The sequence below is a fragment of the Podarcis muralis genome, chromosome 8 (assembly GCF_964188315.1).
Source record: "Podarcis muralis chromosome 8, rPodMur119.hap1.1, whole genome shotgun sequence".
In the NCBI taxonomy this organism is placed as follows: domain Eukaryota; kingdom Metazoa; phylum Chordata; class Lepidosauria; order Squamata; family Lacertidae; genus Podarcis; species Podarcis muralis.
In genome coordinates, this window is record NC_135662.1 from 88,326,094 (window position 1) to 88,344,003 (window position 17,910).

Genomic DNA, 17,910 nt, shown 5'->3' on the forward strand with positions numbered 1-17,910 from the left:
AAATATTTTAACTATTACATTTGGTTTGCTGTGATTAAAGTTGTCATCACATTTTGATTGAATACAGTCTATAATTTCAGACTTGTTGGTTGGTTTTCAGAGTTTTCCATCATCTGAAATGGAGGGTGGGTACAATTGCTTTTCATAGGAAAAGAAAGCGTCAATGTCACCATCCCGTACTTCAGATATGGCATATGCTCTGCAGAACCAGTTGGAGTCTTTTCGCAAGTTAGTAATCTTGGACTTTGTTTTACTGGTGCTTTTTGTTCTATTAAAAATGTGAAGGTTGCTCCTTGGAATAACTTCATGAATTGTATTTTGAACTTGATCAAGACGAAGCATGACATATTCTTCACACTTTTTCAGTCCTATTGTAAATGCCTCTCTAACACACTTGACAGCTTCGACACTTAGAATTACTTTTGAGCCCCCAATTGACACCAAATCAGTTTCTTCAAATGGATTTCCTTGTTCAGTTAAGATGTTGATCATTTATTTGACATGGACTTAAGAACCTTTTCTCAAATCATCCCTGACCACTGGTCCTGCTAGCTAGGGATCATGGGAGTTATAGGGCAAAAACATCTGGAGGGCCGAGTTTGAGGAAGCCTGGGTTAGCATGCACACACACACACACACACACACACACATACATCATAGAACAGCAGGGCAGTGTATAATGAGAAAAAGCAACACTCCATTAAAAAGAGTACACAATAATCATTATGGTGTTTTAAACAGCTGCATAGTTCTGTTGGCATAAAAAGTCTTCAAGGCTTTAAAGGGTGGAAGAGTGTTCTGCAGTATGTGACTGGCAACACTAAATGCCCACATTCTAGCTGAGGACAGTCAGACCTCCGTAACATGAGAACGACTAGCAGTGCATCTATAGATGATCTCAGTGATCCAGCTGGGGTATAAATGCTCAGCTGCTTATGGTGCTGTGAACCCAAGTTGTTCAGGGCTTTGTATATCAACACCAAGTGCCTTGAATCTGTCCCAGTAGCATTTGGGCAGCAGTGCAAATGTTGACTGCCTTCCTCCATCAGCATTCTGCAATAGCTGGAATTTTTAGACCAGGCCCAAGAACATAGAGCACATTGCAGCAATCTAGTCCTGAGGTTAAATAACATTGGGGGCAAAATTGTGCCATCTAGAACCCCACAGCACAAGTTGCAGGCAGGGTTCAAAATTAGCAGGGCGCCAGGCGCATTTTGTGCCTAAATTCTCCATTTGTGAGCTCAAAAAGTCTGGGTGCCATTTTTGTGCCTGCTGACACTCAAGGACTACTGAAATGTATGTGCTCCAAGTATATGTTAAGGATAGACAATACGTTAAGGCGTTTAACAATAAAGAGTAGAATGTTTTGAAAACTGAAGTATGGTACCAATATTTTTATTGTCAACGCCAAATTAAAAATGTATTAACAATTTCTGCTAAAATTGGGATATTAACAATGTGAATTGCGTATTAATTCATACTTAGCAAAATAATAACAAAAAATGGTTGTCAACACACACACCCCACTAATGACAAGACATTCTGTTTTGGTGCCCACAGCCCAGGTCCCAAAAGCCATTTGACTCCTAGCTTTTCTATACCAGTTTCTAACGCTGGTGCCAGGGGGTCAAAGAGCATTCCTTCAGTGTTTATTTCTGGATTTGACTGCACAAATAGGAATGGAAAAACTGTAATACAGTGCCACCAGTTCCAGTCCCACACAATGAATCTGGGAGGTTACTATTATCATTGGTATCAAAGTTCATAAGAGTAACAGGGCCACACTCCCCTGGCCCTCTATCACCGTATTTTTTGCCCTATAGGACGCACCGGCCCATAGGACGCACCTAGATTTGGGGGGGGGGGGGGAATAAAGGGGGGAAAATTATTTTCCCCCTCCCAGGCGCGGGGCTGGGGAAGCTCGGGCTTCCCCCGACGCCAGCCCCCAGAACAGGACCCAGAGCGATGCCGAAGCTGCGTGCAGCTTTGGCATCGCTCTGGGAGCTTGCGGGGCTGGAGGAGGGGGAAGCGGAGCCAGAAAGGGCAAATGTCCAGAGGGCGTATGCTTGGCTCAATTTCTCCAAGTATCTGTCCACATCTTCAGGCCACATCAACTAGAAATGCTCCCATAACAATGGGCCAGACGCTGCATTGGAACCCTGATTGGATTTGCTATAATAATAACATCCATGTCATTATGAAGTTTAGAGATTTTGTCCTTGAAGTATAGAATCACAGAATTGTACAGTTGGAAGGGACCAGAAGGGTCATTTAGTCAAACCCCCTGCGTTGCAGGAATCTTTTGGTTAACGTGGGGCATGGACCTATGACCCTGAGATTAAGAGTCTCATGCTCTATTGACTGAGCTACATATATCAGGGATAAAGTGCCTTGCAAGATAGTAGCTGCTAGTTACCATGTGTTCTAGGAGTCCACTCCTTGAATTTGGGCTAACTAGTCTCTGGACTACACGGAACAACTCTGCCAGCTCACTTATCAAGGGTGTGATGGACATGGTGAATTATGACTTTGCTGCCTTCACCGCCGTGTGGTAAACACGACTACAGGTGTTCAGTCAACTTTGGAGCAAGATTTCAACCACTTGCAGTTAAGTATCCATTCATGTGATGTCCAGTACTAGAGAGGACCCCTGAGAGTGAATCTATTTACATTAGATTCATATAAGGTGGTAGAAATGTTGAATCAGTAACTGGGCCCAGTAATGGACTGGGTGACGGTCAATACACTGAAATTTGATTCAGATAAGACAAGAGCTGTTGGTGGGTGACTTGTCAGTACTGGTAGGCAACACTTTGAGTTGTACTTCCCATAAAGAAGCAGGTTTATCAGTTGGTGCTCTAGATCTAGCTTTGTTGCTGGAGGCACAAGTAGCCTCTGTGGCATGAGGTGCCATTTATCAGTTTGGATGGTGTGCCAGCTCCTGGGACAGAGCCTACTTTTAGTTATCTCTGCTTTGCTGACCTAGAGATTAGACTACTGTAATGCGTTATATGGGGACGCGGGTAGCGCTGTGGGTTAAACCACTGTGCTGCTTGGGCTTGCCAATTGAAAGGTCGGCAGTTCGAATCCCCGCGACGGGGTGAGCTCCCGTTGTCCGGTCCCCAGCTCCTGCCAACCTAGCAGTTCAAAAGCACACAGTGCAAGTAGATAAATAGGTACCGCTCCAGCGGGAAGGTAAACGGTGTTTCCTTGTGCTGCTCTGGCATGCTGGCCACATGACCTGTAAAAACTGTCTGCTTAAGCAGACAAACGCTGGCTCCCTCAGCCTTTAAAGCGAGATGAGCGCTGCAACCCCAGAGTCGTTCGCGACTGGACTTAATTGTCAGGGGTCCCTTTACCTTTACCTTAATGCATTACAGTGGTACCTTGGGTTACATACGCTTCAGGTTACAGACTCAGCTAATCCATAAATAGTGCTTCAGGTTAAGTACTTTGCTTCAGGATGAGAACAGAAATCGTGCTCCGGTGGTGCGGCAGCAGCGGGAGGCCCCATTCGCTAAAGTGGTGCTTCAGGTTAAGAACAGTTTCAGGTTAAGTACGGACCTCCGGAACAAATTAAGTACTTAACCCGAGGTACCACTGTATATGCTTGGTTGCCTTTTGAAGGCAATTGAAAAATTACATTTAGTGCAAAATCCAACTGAGTGTGCCAACTGGGACCAGGCCTTGGGGGCACTGATGGTACTGATCTCTGCACTAGCTCCTAATCTGTTTCTTTTTAATGCCCTTCACTGCTTACAGCCAGGGTATCTGATAGACCACCTGTCTCCTTTTGAGTCAACCTGTGTAGTTCATCTTTAGGGAACCTTCTTTTGGGTACCTCTGTTTTCACAACTATGTCAAGTAGTGACCAGGCAATGGATTTCTCTGTGGTGGCAATCCAGTTCTGGAATACTTTCCTCAGTGAGGCTTTCGTCGTGCATGCTTTTAGGACACCTAGGTGCTTACACTCCGAGGCAATTTAGCGGAATAAGTGTTGCCTAAGTTTTTGTGCTGCTCTATCATGCGCTGTTGTAAGTGTTGCTTATGTTATTTGATGCATACATTTTATTCTCTTGTGTTTTTAAATCTTTATTGTAAAGCTGTATTTGGAAAATTTAGTTGGTTGGATCTACTGTAATTAAAGCTAAGAGTCAGGAGGGCAAGTAATGGGATCATGGATCTCGTGTACATAGTTATTGTGCTTCTGCTCCTCACCACGGTATTTGTGCCATCCTTGTACAAAAGTCTTAAGCGTCTTGCAAACAACATGGAGCCAAATACTGCTGTTAACTTTTATTCTTCGCTTTAATTTATTTTTAGGAGAATGACATCTTCCTGGGTTGGGAAAAAGGAGCTTACAAGAAATGGGGAAAGAGTAAGAAAAAATGCTCTGATCTAACACTAGAAGAAATGAAAAAACAGGCTGCTGTTCAGTGTCTTCGCTCTGCTTCTGATGAAGTAAGAATTAGCATCCTTGTTTAATTCTATGTAACTTCTCGTTCTTAATGTGGTATTGGGGTGGATAAATTTTAGTTTTGTGATGTTGGTAAATTTCAGTTATAGAAAGCTTCCCTTCAAAATATCCTAGTTGAATATGAAATCTTAAGTTTAATCTTTTTTAAAAAAACAAGAAACTTCATTATTATTATTATTGTTATTGTTATTGCCATTTTCATGCAAAATGCACATATAAAACGCAGTAAGAATAATGAATGTAAAAATACAAATAGAAAAATGAAATGAAAATACAGAGGTGAGGGGAAAACTGGGAAACAACTGAGAGTGCAATGCTGTATATATTTATCACATATAAAAAGAAAAAGGTGAGTCAAAAGAAAAAGGTGAGTCAAAGCCTCTCCACCTATTTATCTGTGGAGCAGGGGGTTTAGTGGGCTGTGTGGACAAGTTAACATAGGAGAAAAAGTGGTCTATTTTTGGTGAACAATTAATGACTCTCCATTTATGTGTCAGGTGTTCTCCAATGTCCCAATGTCCCATACTTTTGCTGGCCACTCCTCTCGGAAAGGAGGTGAGTCAGATTTCCAGTGGGAGGCCACAGACACAAGAGATTTGTGCATGATGGGTGAATTGGTACCAGGCTCCAAGGATAGGAGTGATGGTGGAGATAGTTTCAAAAATTTGGGTCCAGAATCTCTGAACTATGAAGCGATCCCACCACATATGGAGCAGTGTTCCAATGCGACCACAACCCCGCCATCATAAATCAGAGTACCCTTTGCCAATTCTAGGCAGGTGGAGTGGAGTCCAATGCCATCTTAACACTGTTTTCAGTGTGGCTTTCTGTATTCTTACAGAAATTGTTTTAAGTGGGGTTTTGGACTACATTGTTTCCCATACTTGTTGCTCTATCCAGAGACCCAGATCACTCTCCCATACTAATTGTAGCCCCTGAGAATGAACCATTAATAATGTGCACAATATGCTTTAATTGAAAAACCTCATAGCATAGCCTAAGACATGGGACCCCGAGACCTCCTTGGGTCCTGGGATGATAAAGTCTGACAACTCTGCTACTCCAAGATTTCCAAGTGCCGTATTTCCTTGTGTGGTCTGGAAGAAGCAAGTTCCCTTTATTTATTTTTCTTCTAGATTAGCTTTGGCTTTGCCCTCTGATGATGGGTTTCATGGCATCCCATAGGCTCGATATTTTAGTGTCCGGGATGGCATTTTATAGGAAATAAAACTTTAGCGCTTGATGAAGACTTTCTTTAGCCAATTTGTTGGTTAGTAGGAGAGAATCAAATGTCAGCGAAATGAACTTGGGCTTAGAGAGTCCACTGCTATAGAGATAGAATTTGGGGCATCATCTGAGACTGGGATGATTCCTATATCTGTTTTTGTCACTTTATACCAGAGATCTACCAAATATCTTTGGATATGAAGATACAGTCCAAATGGGCCATACATGTACGAGTGAAATGTAAATTCCCTGTCAGTGGGGCGGCAGTGCCAGAGGTTGCAGAAATTATTGGCATGCAAAAGTTTAGTGAAGGCTTCATCAGGCTTTAGGGAACTAAACTTTCTCAGACCCTAGTGAGGTATCTGTCTTTTGGGTCCGCTATGGAGTCCTGAATAGTGAATGGGCATTTATTTATTTTTGCAGTCATTATGGCCACACCCCTGTAGTTGTTTTGCTGTTTTTCTTTTGGTGTGTCTCTTGTATCAAAATTATATCTGGATGTTCCTTTTTCAGGAGCGTTTCTACTCTGGAGCACCTCACAGCAGAGCCTAAACCTTTAGCATTTAATGAAATTACCTTTACAGTGGCTGGTGCTATAACCATGGTTGAGAACAAATGGTGCTTATCCAATATGTCGAAGGCGGAAGAAAGAACACAGCAGTATGCTTGAGGGTTGATTGCACTGTACAATAAACTCTCAACGGGAGAGAAAAATAAGAACAGAAAACTTCAACTTTTAACATAGCAAACTGTTCAAGGTGCATCCAGCTATCTGTGGCTGGAATAGGGGAAGCTGTGGAGAGCATTATGCTAGCACACCAAGGAACAGAAGGGGGGCTGAGGCAGAGAAAGATCTTTTGCTCCACACCCTCTCCTCCTCTGGGAGTTAGTCATAATAAGCCTGATGGCTAAGTGCTTGGTTTAATCGTTTGTGCTTTACAAAGGCCTAAGAGCCATGGTGTGAACGAAGAGTCTGCTGCAGAGCTTTGCATTTTCTTTTTCTCTCTGTGCGTGAACTATGAGGAAGAGGAGGGGAGGTTAGTTCCACTCCTTGCAGCCACTTTGGGGATTGCAATTTTACGTTCATGGATAATATTTTGTAGAGGCAGTTTATCAGAGGCAGCAATGTGTTTGCCATTGACTTGCACCAACAACTTCAATGGGAACCCCCCATCAGTAGGAAATCCCTGCAGCCTTCAACTCAGTGGTGTGACATCTGAATTATCTCTGTTGAGCCAGTTTCTGGCATAAATCTGGAAATGCCCCTACACTGAATGAGTTGTATTTAAGTTCTGGATAGTTGCGTAGGGCATTTAAAATAAGAGTTTTAGTTTGGTAGCGTTCAAAGCAGACAACAATATCTCTTGGTGCCTCTGAGTTACTTGCTCTTAGTGCACCCACTCTGTGTCCCCTTTCAATGTCATGGAGAGTGATGGGGGGTTATATATTCAAACTGTCTAACCAACTTAAAATCCAATCAGTCATATCTCCCCCTCCTCTTTTTCCAGAATCCCATGTAGTTTAAATTTTTTCAAATTTTTCTCTATCCAGCTGAGAAGCAAATTTTAAATCTAAATATTCATTTGCCATTTTACCTTAAGTGCTTTCAGTTTTGTTTGGGTGCTTAAGCTGGTATTGAGGGTCTCGTTTGCTGTTTATGCTACATTAGCTATTTGATTAGATAACATATCAATCTTGCTTTCAAAGCAGCTGCTCAGTCTGTTGCTAAAGTCTGTCTTATTTTATGAATACACCCCCTCTGTCTTTTTTTATTATCTAAGCTGCTACGAGGTTTCCTGCCTTTTGCTTTTAGGCCCTGGAGCCATTTTTTCCTCACAAGCTTCTTCTGAGAGCTCTGAGTAATCAGGAGCTACAGGTTCCTACCAGTCAAGCCTTGCTAGCTTACCTTTCAGGCCATGCAACTCCTGCAGCATTACCTTTCAGGAGGTGTGCTGAGAAAGGTGAAGAAGAGTGATTTTGCAGTCATTCAAAGCAAAATCATTCCCGAGGGTGCTGGAAACTTGAAATCAAGCTGCCATTTGACTGCAGCAGGCCAAGGGGAGGGGAGGGTAAATAGGTTGTATATGATGGGCATAGTTACAATCTGAGTTTCAGTAAGACAGAGGTGATGATCAGAGCTCTTGGGTAGCTCCATGATCTGCTCAAAAGTTGTGCAGTTTACATTCAGAGCCAAATTGAATCATTTGAAGTCATGGTGCAAAGAAACCATCAGGAGCATTCTCTAAGGCAGTGTTTCCCAACCTTGTGCCTCCAGCTGTTTTTGAACTACAACTCCCATCATCCCTGACTAGCAAGACCAGTGGCAAGGGATGATGGGAATTGTAGTCCAAAAACAGCTGGAGGCACAAGGTTGGGAAACACTGCTCTAAGGCTCCTGGTTGTTCTTATGCAGCTGTGGCTTTACTTGCCCTTCACCTGATGTCAGGTGAGTGACAGCTGGATGTTGTTTGGCCAGTGGCCGTCTTGCAGGCCATCTGGGGTATGTGTTCCTGTTTAGGCGCATGGGCCCGTGGTTTCTCACCATAGTAGTAGAGCATGGGACATTGAGTGTTGTGCCAAAGGCTAGACATGTGCTGGAGCATTGGGTTGAATAAATGATTGAAAATACATTTCAGCTGGTAGACTAACAATTAATGAAAATAAGCAGTAGGTGACAAGGTGTAAGGATCAAGTGAAATGCAGCTGGTTGGCCACTATCCCTCACTGTACTTCCGTATCTATAGTTCTGAATAACACTAATATTTCAAAAATTAGAGATTTGTTGGGATTGCCTTTTGACATTGGCTCCCAGTATGTTTCCAAGCACAATTCAAAGTGTTGGTGCTGACCTGTAAAGCCCTAAACAGCCTCGGCCCAGTATACCTGAAGGAGCGTCTCCACCACCATCATTCTGCCCGGACGCTGAGGTCCAGCTCCGAGGGCCTTCTGGCGGTTCCCTCATTGCGAGTAGCAAAGCTACAGGGCACCAGGCAGAGGGCCTTCTTGGTGGTGGCGCCCGCCCTGTGGAACGCCCTCCCATCAGATGTCAAAGAGATAAACAACTACCTGACATTTGGAAGACACCTGAAGGCAGCCCTGTTTAGGGAAGTTTTAATGTGTGACAGTTTAATGTATTTTTAATCTTCGTTGGAAGCCGCCCAGAGTGGCTGGGGAGACCCAGCCAGATGCACAGGGTACAAATAAGTTGTTGTTGTTGTTGTTGTTGTTGTTGTTGTTGTTGTTATATTACTTGGGATAAGATCTGGTGTAGCTATTGAAGTGACCTTTTTTGGTTTTAAAATTAGAGTTCTTTGGGGATCTTTTGGATAGGTAACATGGCCCTCCGCTCCATTTCATTTTAGTTTGACACCTATCTTTACACATTCCACTGAGATTCCTGGCTGAAGATTCCAGTTAGTTCCTTAAAAGCAGCTCCAGTGGCTCCAAATTTGAGCAAAGATGGGGAAATTTGCTTACTCACACTGCAACCAAAAATTAACTAGTTGGCTTAGATACAAGCCACTATTCTCTTTGCCAGCATTACCTTGGAGTGGGGGATACGCGCTGAGACTCTTACGGAGACAATATATATGAAGCACTTTCAGTACTTGAAATGTATTAAGTAAATGCCAAGTGGTCATTGTAAGCTTTTTTATTATTACACAGAGCTCTGGGATTGAGACTTTAGTGGAGGAGCTCTGCTGCAGGTTGAAAGATCTCCAGAGTGAACAAGGTGAGAAAAACATTTGGACTACATATCTTCAGAGTTATTTGTTATTTTTATTTAAGTATTTATAAACCACACTTTCATATAAAATATCACAAGGCAGTGGGGCTAGACCATTCTTAGATGCATTAGGTCAGTACCTTACACAGTTCGATGGTTTCAGTTAGGCTAGAACAAAACCCAGGTCTCTCAAATTGTAAGGTGTCTGCCATTTCAGGCTGCTAGTGAGAACTCGCATGTTTAAGAGTGCTTCACCCTTTACCCCAGTCTTAGACATTGAAGTCAAGCCTTTTATCTGGTTTGCTGAGCACAGGAATACTTTTATTGTGATGGAGCATTCAGTCATGTGAGCCTCCAATGCAGCCTGAAATAGTACAATCCACTTTATTGGCTCTTTATGATAACTGCACCGAAGTTCTTCAAGGACTGTAGTTGTAATATTGGGTCATGATGTGCGACATTTCTTAATATATTAAGATCCGTCCCACTATATATAAGGAACATTGTGAAGCCATAACAAGAGAATGTAATCCGTGGGAGACCAGCTTGGTGTTGCAGGATTACAATTTGGAACATCCCTGTCTATCTTGGCTACCCCAGTCAATGACCAGCTTTCTAGAGTTGTTAATGGGTTGATAAAAGTCTGAAGATGCACTTGAAAAAGTTTATATTGAAACTAAGAAAATACAATACTTATAACAGTAACACACTTAAATATTTAGCTTGGGAAGGCAAGCCAGAATAAATTGTCACTTTAGTCCCTTTGAAATCAATGAGATTTAAGTTGATGGTCATCATCATTCTCTCTTTTCATAGCAAAGGATCTATTAAGTCACTTGAGTTAGGTTCAGAGGTTAAAGCCTACACTTGACCTTGTTTTAGATTGCATTTTAAGCTAGACTTTTACCTGCAGTAATACATACAGATTTACAATTGTGGGATTGATACGAGGGAGCAGACAAAAGCAAGCCATTACCCCACTTGGATCCATCCCTTGGCTTCAAAAAATAACACATTGTGTCTCATTAATGTCGTTCACCAGAAATATCTGGGTGATCTCATACTCTTAACTCACTGAGTTCTCATCTTAGTTCCGGTCTCAAACCCCGAACGTTTTACTCTCATCTACCAAACAGCTGAACATCAACACATTTTTATCTGCATCTGTAGCTGGTGCTTTTGGAAAGCTTAGGTAAATGTATTTTCCTGGCCTCCTTGAAATTAATTAATCCATTACTTTCATAACTGCTCCCCACTTGTCTCCAAACAGAATACTATATTGTAAAAGAAATGTGGGTTATTATTTTTTTGAAATGTGGGTTATTTGAGCAGATGATTTGAATTACACCCCTGCATGATATAAAGGCTGTATTAACAAATTTTATATATTTTAATGGCTTCAATAACTTATGAGTATGTTTTAGAAAATTATTAAAATTAGTTAAATCCCAAATGTATATAAGGCTACCCTGATTGTGTTCAAATAATATTTGATGAATTTTAGAGGACAAAATTCACTTGATGAAAGGTTTAAAATAAAGTGCTTAAACCATTAAACTATGCAATAATACTACTGTAAATACAATTACTTAATATGATGCATGTTTCTTATTATAAGATATAGCATGGTAGGGAAAGTATGATATCAAATTTTCAGAAGACTGTTTTTATTTTATTTCTTAGCAGAGGAGAAGATTCACAAAAAACTTGAGGGCTCTTTGCCTCCTGAAGTTGATTTCTCTCCTGCAGCAAAGGATCAGGTGGAAATGTAGGTATCCCTCTTTTAAAATGAAGTATTGTGTTTTCCTGTGTATGTTGATGTAAAAGCCAAATGCTATTTTAAATAGACAGTTAAACATATACAGGTGTTAATATAAGGGTTTCAGTCTTTTGTTTTCTATTAAAATGTTTACTTCTGCATTGTAATCATAAAATAAGATTTTTAAAAAATATATACATGAGAAAGTTATATTTTCCTTTGACAAAGGATAATATTGGTTTTCATCCTCAGCAAGGCTTCCCCAGTTTATCAGTCCTACCAAACAAGGTGCTAAGAATGAGAAAAATAAACAGGGAAAAGCTATTGATTTGATGAATCACAGGTGGCTGTGGTCTAAACCACCGAACTTCTTGGGGTTGCCAATCATAAGGTCAGCAGTTTGAATCCACATGACGGGATGAGCTTTGTCCCAGCTCCTGGCAATCTAGCAGTTCAGCACAAGTAGATAAATAGGTACTGCTACAACGGGAAGGTTAACTGCATTTCTGTGCACTCTGCACTTGTCACAGTGTTCCATGCAGTTTAGTCATGCTGGCCACGTGACCCGGAAAAGCTGTCTGGACAAACGCTGGCTCCCTTGGCCTGAAAGCGGAGATGAGTGCCACACCCCATAGTCAAATTTGACTGGACTTAACCATGCAGGGGTCCTTTACCTTTCACCTTGCTGGAGAAGTTAGTTTTGTTGTGTCAGAAATGGTGTCTTCAGTGACACTTTTTTATTTTTCATGATCTGCGGTATAGTGAACAACCTGTTGAGGAAAATAACATGAATTTACAAGATGAATTTACAAGAAGAGGAGGCTTCTTTGCCTCTTCATGCTTGATGACAACATTGGGCACCAGGGACTCTAGAGATCTGTGTTTCTGTGCCCCTCCTGACATGGATGGAACCAGTGCTCCCCCCCCCCGCCCAAAAAAAGTGTTTAGGGGTACTCTCATATTCCTACTCATATTGAAATACTGCCCCTCAATGAGGCCAAGCTTAAGATTCACAAAATGTTTAGTGGTATGCGTACCCCTGCATCCCCCTAGAAAAAAGCACTGGGTGGAACCTTTCCTTCTGCCTCCCTCTTTGCACTGCTTTTCAGAGGTGGCAGAAAGGGCCCACCTATTCCTGCAGAGAGACTTTGGACACTCATGTGCATGTACAGTGAGCCAGGATGTCTGGGCACAATGAGTAATCATTCCCGTGATGCCCACAAACCCCAAGCAATACAGGTATGGGAGTGTCTGAGACATTCCAATTGCCCCTTCATATAAAGGGAACCCTTGTCTGTCGTCATCCCCCTTTCATCTAGCAAGCTATGAGAGAAGGATTGAGTGTCAAATCCATATCTACAGTAAGTCCTGCATATAAAATTTCTTCCTGTTTTATTTATTTTTTCGTTTCTCCATTCAGGTATTATGAAGCATTCCCACCTCTTTCCAAGAAACCTGTTTGCCTGCAAGAAATTATGACAGTGTGGAATAAATCCAAAATTTGTTCTTACTCCAGCTCCTCATCTTCTTCTACTGCCCCAGCAACCAGCACAGATACATCATCTCCAAAGGATTGTATTAGTGAAAGTGAAATTTCCAAAGAGAGAAATGGTAACAAAGTGCATGCCACTGTCCATGAGAGAACCACACAGAAAAAGGATAAAGATGAAAAAGAGAATAAGTTTGGAAGTAGCAGTGTTGAAGATAAATCTGTTTTATATAAAAAGCAAGTCCGACATAAATCTGAGGGAAAGATACGCCCGCGATCCTGGTCTTCTGGCTCCAGTGAAGAAGGTTCAAATTCTAGTGGTAATCAAGGTGAACTAAAGGCAACCACAAAATGTGTTAAAGTCAGGCATAAAACAAGGGAGGTTCGGAGTAAAAAAGGACGCAATGGACAAAGCAGGCATTTGGCAAAATTTGGTGAGAAGTCTGAAAGAAAAATTCATGGTGGCAGCAGCAGTAATGGATCTATCAAACAACTCTGTAAAAGAGGTAAACGGCCATTAAAAGAAATTAGAAGGAAAGAAACTGGGAACTACGAGAGAAAAGAGCTATATTTTGATAGCAGAAATGAGAAGGAATATAAGGAAGAGCCCTTATGGTATACTGAGCCAATTACTGAATACTTTGTTCCCCTGAGTAGAAAAAGCAAGCTGGAGACGACGTACCGCAATAGGCAAGATGGATGTGATGCAACTTCGGAGGCTGTGGAAGAATTAGCTGAATCGGTGCAAGGTCTCTGCATTAGCAACAATAATATTAATAAAACATACCTCGCAGCAGGTACTTTCATTGATGGCCATTTTGTGGAAATGCCTGCAGTTCTAAATGAGGACATTGGCCTCAGTAGGACCTCAAAGTGTTCTCAACCAGAGGACGATACACACTCAGATGGCGTTCATCTGTCAGAACTAACGCACTTCTATGAAGTGGATATTGACCAATCCATGTTGGATTCTGGTGCCTCAGGCAAGATGGAAGGAGAGAGTCGGATTTTGAATATGATTCGGCAGAAAAGTAAAGAGGGGACTAATTTTGAGGCAGAATGTTGCATAGTGTTTGATGGAATGGAGTTGCAAGGGGAAAGTGCAATATGGGCAGATTCAGCCACCTCTGGTGCTGAAGGGTGGTTCTTACAAGATCTTAGTAATTTAGCTCAATTTTGGGAGTGCTGTTCGTCTTCTAGCTCTGGTGATGCAGATGGGGAAAGCTTTGGAGGAGATTCTCCTATTAGACTTTCTCCTACTTTAGACAGCACAATGCTTAATTCTCACATGCTTGCAGGCAATCAAGAGCTGTTTTCAGATACTAATGAAGGGTCTGGTTTAAATTCTTTTTCAGTGTTTGAAGTGCAATGCAGTAATTCTGTCTTACCATTTCCTTTAGAAAAATTCAGTTTGGGAAATGAAAATACAGATTCTAGTAGCAATGTTGGTATGTTTGGGAAAACACAGTCTAGATTGTTAATATGGACCAAAAATAGTGCCTTTGATGAAAACGAACACTGTTCTAATTTATCAACAAGAACTTGTAGTCCATGGTCATACTCTGAAGAAACACGTTCAGACAATGAGACTTTAAATATTCCATTTGAAGAATCCCCTCAATTTAACTCGGATGAGATAAATTATGTAGTTCCCAGAGTATCTTCAAGTTACATAGATGAAGAAATTGTAGATTTTTTGCAGGAGGAAACCTGCCCGGAACAGACTAGACCTTTAGGAGAAATGCCTACCTTAGTTTTTACAAAAAAATCAAAACTAGAATCTATATGTGGTATACAATTAGAACAAAAAGCCGAAGATAAAGAATATGAATCTACACAAGTGTGTAGTGACAGCAGTCCACATGAAGATGACTATGGCTCAGGGGTTATTAAAGACATCTGGACAAATATGACAGACAGAAATTCTGCAGCGATTATAGAAATAGATGGTGTAGAAGAGGAGCTGTTTTCAACTGATGTAAATCATTATTGCTGTTGCTTAAATGACACAAAGGTAGAAATTCTTCAGGACCCTAACAAAGCAGTGCAAAGATCAGAATATCATCTGTGGGAAGGACAGAAAGAGAATTTGGAGAAAAGAGCTTTTGCTTCAAACAATTTATCAGAAGTGGATTGTGGGGATTATACTACACCCTCCAAACCATGGGATATTAACCAAGATAAAGAAAGTTCATTTATTCTTGGTGGTGTGTATGGGGAGCTCAAAACCTTTAACAGTGATGGAGAGTGGGCAGTGGTGCCGCCTAACCATCCAAAAGGAAACTTACTACAGTGTGCAACTTCTGATGTAGTTACAATAGCTGGTACAGATGTTTTCATGACTCCAGGAAACAGCTTTGCCCCTGGTCACAGACAGCTATGGCGACCTTTGGTATCATTTGAACAGAGTGAGCAGTTGAAGTGTGGTGATCGTGGATTAAATAGGGGTTTTTCATTTATCTTCCATGAAGACTTGTTAGAAGCTTGTGGTAATTTTCAAGGTGAAGAGTCTGGTCTTGAATATTCATTCTCTTCCTTTGATTTGAATAATCCATTTTCACAAGTTCTTCATGTAGAATGTACATTTGAACCAGAAGGAATTGCATCCTTCAGCCCTTGCTTTAAACCCAAATCTATTCTTTGCTCTGATTCTGATAGGGAGGTTTTTCGTCCTAGAATATGTGGTGCTGGGAGAACACAATACAGAGCTATACGAATTTCTCCTAGAACTCACTTTCGCCCCATTTCTGCATCTGAACTTTCTCCATGTGGTGGAAGTGAATCTGACTTTGAATCAGAGAAAGATGAGGGGAGTATCCCTGCCCCTTCACAGACTGAAGTGTTTGATGATCCACAAGCAGATCTTAAACCACTGGAAGAAGATGCAGAAAAAGAAGGGCATTATTATGGCAAATTGGAACTTGAGTCTGGAAAGTTCCTTCCTAGATTAAAGAAGTGTGGAATGGAAAAGAGTGCACAGACATCTCTGGATTCCCAGGAAGAATCATCTGGAATATTGCTGTTGGAAAACGAGAGTTCTTGCTTAGAATGTGGTATAAAAGACCTGCAAGACGTGGTGGCTGTGGAAAACCCTAGCACTAGTTGCAATGTTGTAGAACCACAAGAAGAGGAAGACAAGTCTTGCAGTTGTGGAGATAATTCATATGAAGATAATCTTGTTACTTCAGCACAGCTGAAAGAGGTATGTTCTTGAGAGATGTATTCTGTACATTTTTTTGTATAATTCAAAGATCTAACATATTTCAGAAAAATGGAACCTTAATGCCATCACAAAAGGCATGTTGGCTATGAATTACATTAATGTGTTAAATAGGTTGTGCTCAACATTGTTCACACATGTAAACTCAAAGATACTCAAGAAAGCAGTAGAGGAACATGAGAGACAGGGTTGGCATCCAGACTGCTAAGAGAACAAACCTCTCTCAGTGAGCAAATACAATACCATTTTCTTGCAACCTGCTGTCTAACCCTGTTGGGCAGGGTATAGCTGTTGCACTATATTAAGAACCTGTGTGAATATTCCAAGGTGTTCTAAAATGATTGTTCTATTCTTGTATTATCCTGCTTGTTGGAAGAATTTGACAACCTGTCTAAAATGTATAGTCCTGATGCAACTGTTATGATTAATTTTTTTATGAAGGGTAAAAGATTTCAGAATTTATCCTCCAGGCATGCTATATAATCTAGCAACTGAAAGGCTGGCTTGAATTTGTGACTTTAAAGTACCGTATATACTCGAGTATAAGCCGACTTTTTCAGCACATTTTTTATGCTGAAAAAGCCCCCCTCGACTTATACTCGAGTGAGGGTCCTTTCGGGCTGCTCCTTCCTCCTCCTCCTCTGCCTTTGCTGCTGTTGGCGGTGGCGGAATGAGCAGCCTGAAAGCAGCCCTTTTGGGCTGCTAGTTCTTCCTCCACCGCTGCCGCCACCAGCCTCTGCCTCTCGGCAGCACCCTAGGTAGGCAGGGGGACGGGAGGGGCTGGGGGGAGAGAGAAGCCCCCCCTCTGCTATGTGCACATGCGCGTGCACACACACACACACTCCAGCCCACGAGGAGGTTTGTGGTGTGGAGCTTATACTTGAGCCAATAGGTTTCCCCAGTTTTTTGTGGTAAAATTAGGAGTCTTGGCTTATATTTGGGTCGGTTTATACTCGAGTATATACGGTATATTTTAAAATTAAAATTTAAAGCATGAATTATTAGCTGTTTGAGGTTTTAAAAAATGGCTGCTCTTATCAATATGAGGGTTTTTGAGGGCCCCAAGCCAGAGAAATACAGAGCAGCTGAATGAATGCAGCACACAATTACTTTCTACCTGTCATCCCCAAACAGGGATTAAATGTGAACTGGGATCCAATTCAAACATAGGTGTTGATCTCAAGGCTGAGCACAAATACCTTCTGCTATTCTCTTCTGTTTCTTGGGAAACAGACTGCTTTGAATCTGGGAATAAGCTTCACAGGGACTGACCTCTCAGTCAATGCTGCATGAGTGTAACTGGTGCTATATAGTCACTCTTATCAAAAAACACAAACTTTGCAACTGTAACTTTTAAACAACATTTAAACGTATTTTTGCTACAGATTAATCAGTAAGCAGAAGTGCAGTTTAGTGCAGTGTTTTATCTCTTAAACTAAAATACAGTTATTCTCAAAACAGTTTCCTGTATTGAATAATGATATTCAGAAAATAAGCTACAATCAAGCGAAGCAGTGCTGGTGGGAGAAAGCTCTTTATACACCACTCTTTCCTGCATCACAGTTTGAAGGTAGCAGCATCTTTTAACTTACTTAAAATGAATTGAACACTTTATATCTGAGCAGAAATAGAAGGTGAATGCAGTTGAGCGTGTACCAACTTGTAACCATTAAGTACCATATGCCAAACATACATTTGGAGGGAAATTGCCACTCACCTACTTCCCATGCATTCTTATCACTGCAATAGTGTTGTGAGCTTACAAAGTAGTTTCTGACATATTAAGAATGGTCATTTATATTTAATCTTAGCTACTATCTCACAACTGAAGTGGCGAGTGCTGACAGAAATGAAGCTACAATGAGACTAATGAAAAACATGAGGGATGTCTGCATGCTAAGGGGAAACTGGGATGTTTCAGACAGGGTCTACAAATTATAGCTGGCTGTGAAGTCCAGTCTCCCCAGGAGAACACAACAATATTATAAACATTTTAACAACACTGTTTTTT

At 41.4% G+C, this 17,910-nt stretch overlaps 1 protein-coding gene across 12 annotated transcripts in view; it reads left to right on the forward strand.

The window, feature by feature from the left end:
- Positions 1-17,910, forward strand: part of KIAA0232 (KIAA0232 ortholog) — a 51,569-nt gene that overhangs the window by 21,841 nt on the left and 11,818 nt on the right. For 11 of the 12 annotated variants that reach the window (XM_028738308.2, XM_028738315.2, XM_077933532.1 and 8 more), the window contains 5 exons: positions 4,324-4,461; positions 9,371-9,437; positions 11,115-11,199; positions 12,611-15,881; positions 17,361-17,469. In XM_028738308.2, the coding sequence (XP_028594141.2) occupies positions 4,324-4,461; positions 9,371-9,437; positions 11,115-11,199; positions 12,611-15,881; positions 17,361-17,469 (3,670 nt within the window). The remainder of the gene's footprint in view (positions 1-4,323; positions 4,462-9,370; positions 9,438-11,114; positions 11,200-12,610; positions 15,882-17,360; positions 17,470-17,910) is intronic. The other variant, XM_028738314.2, reaches the window with a different exon arrangement.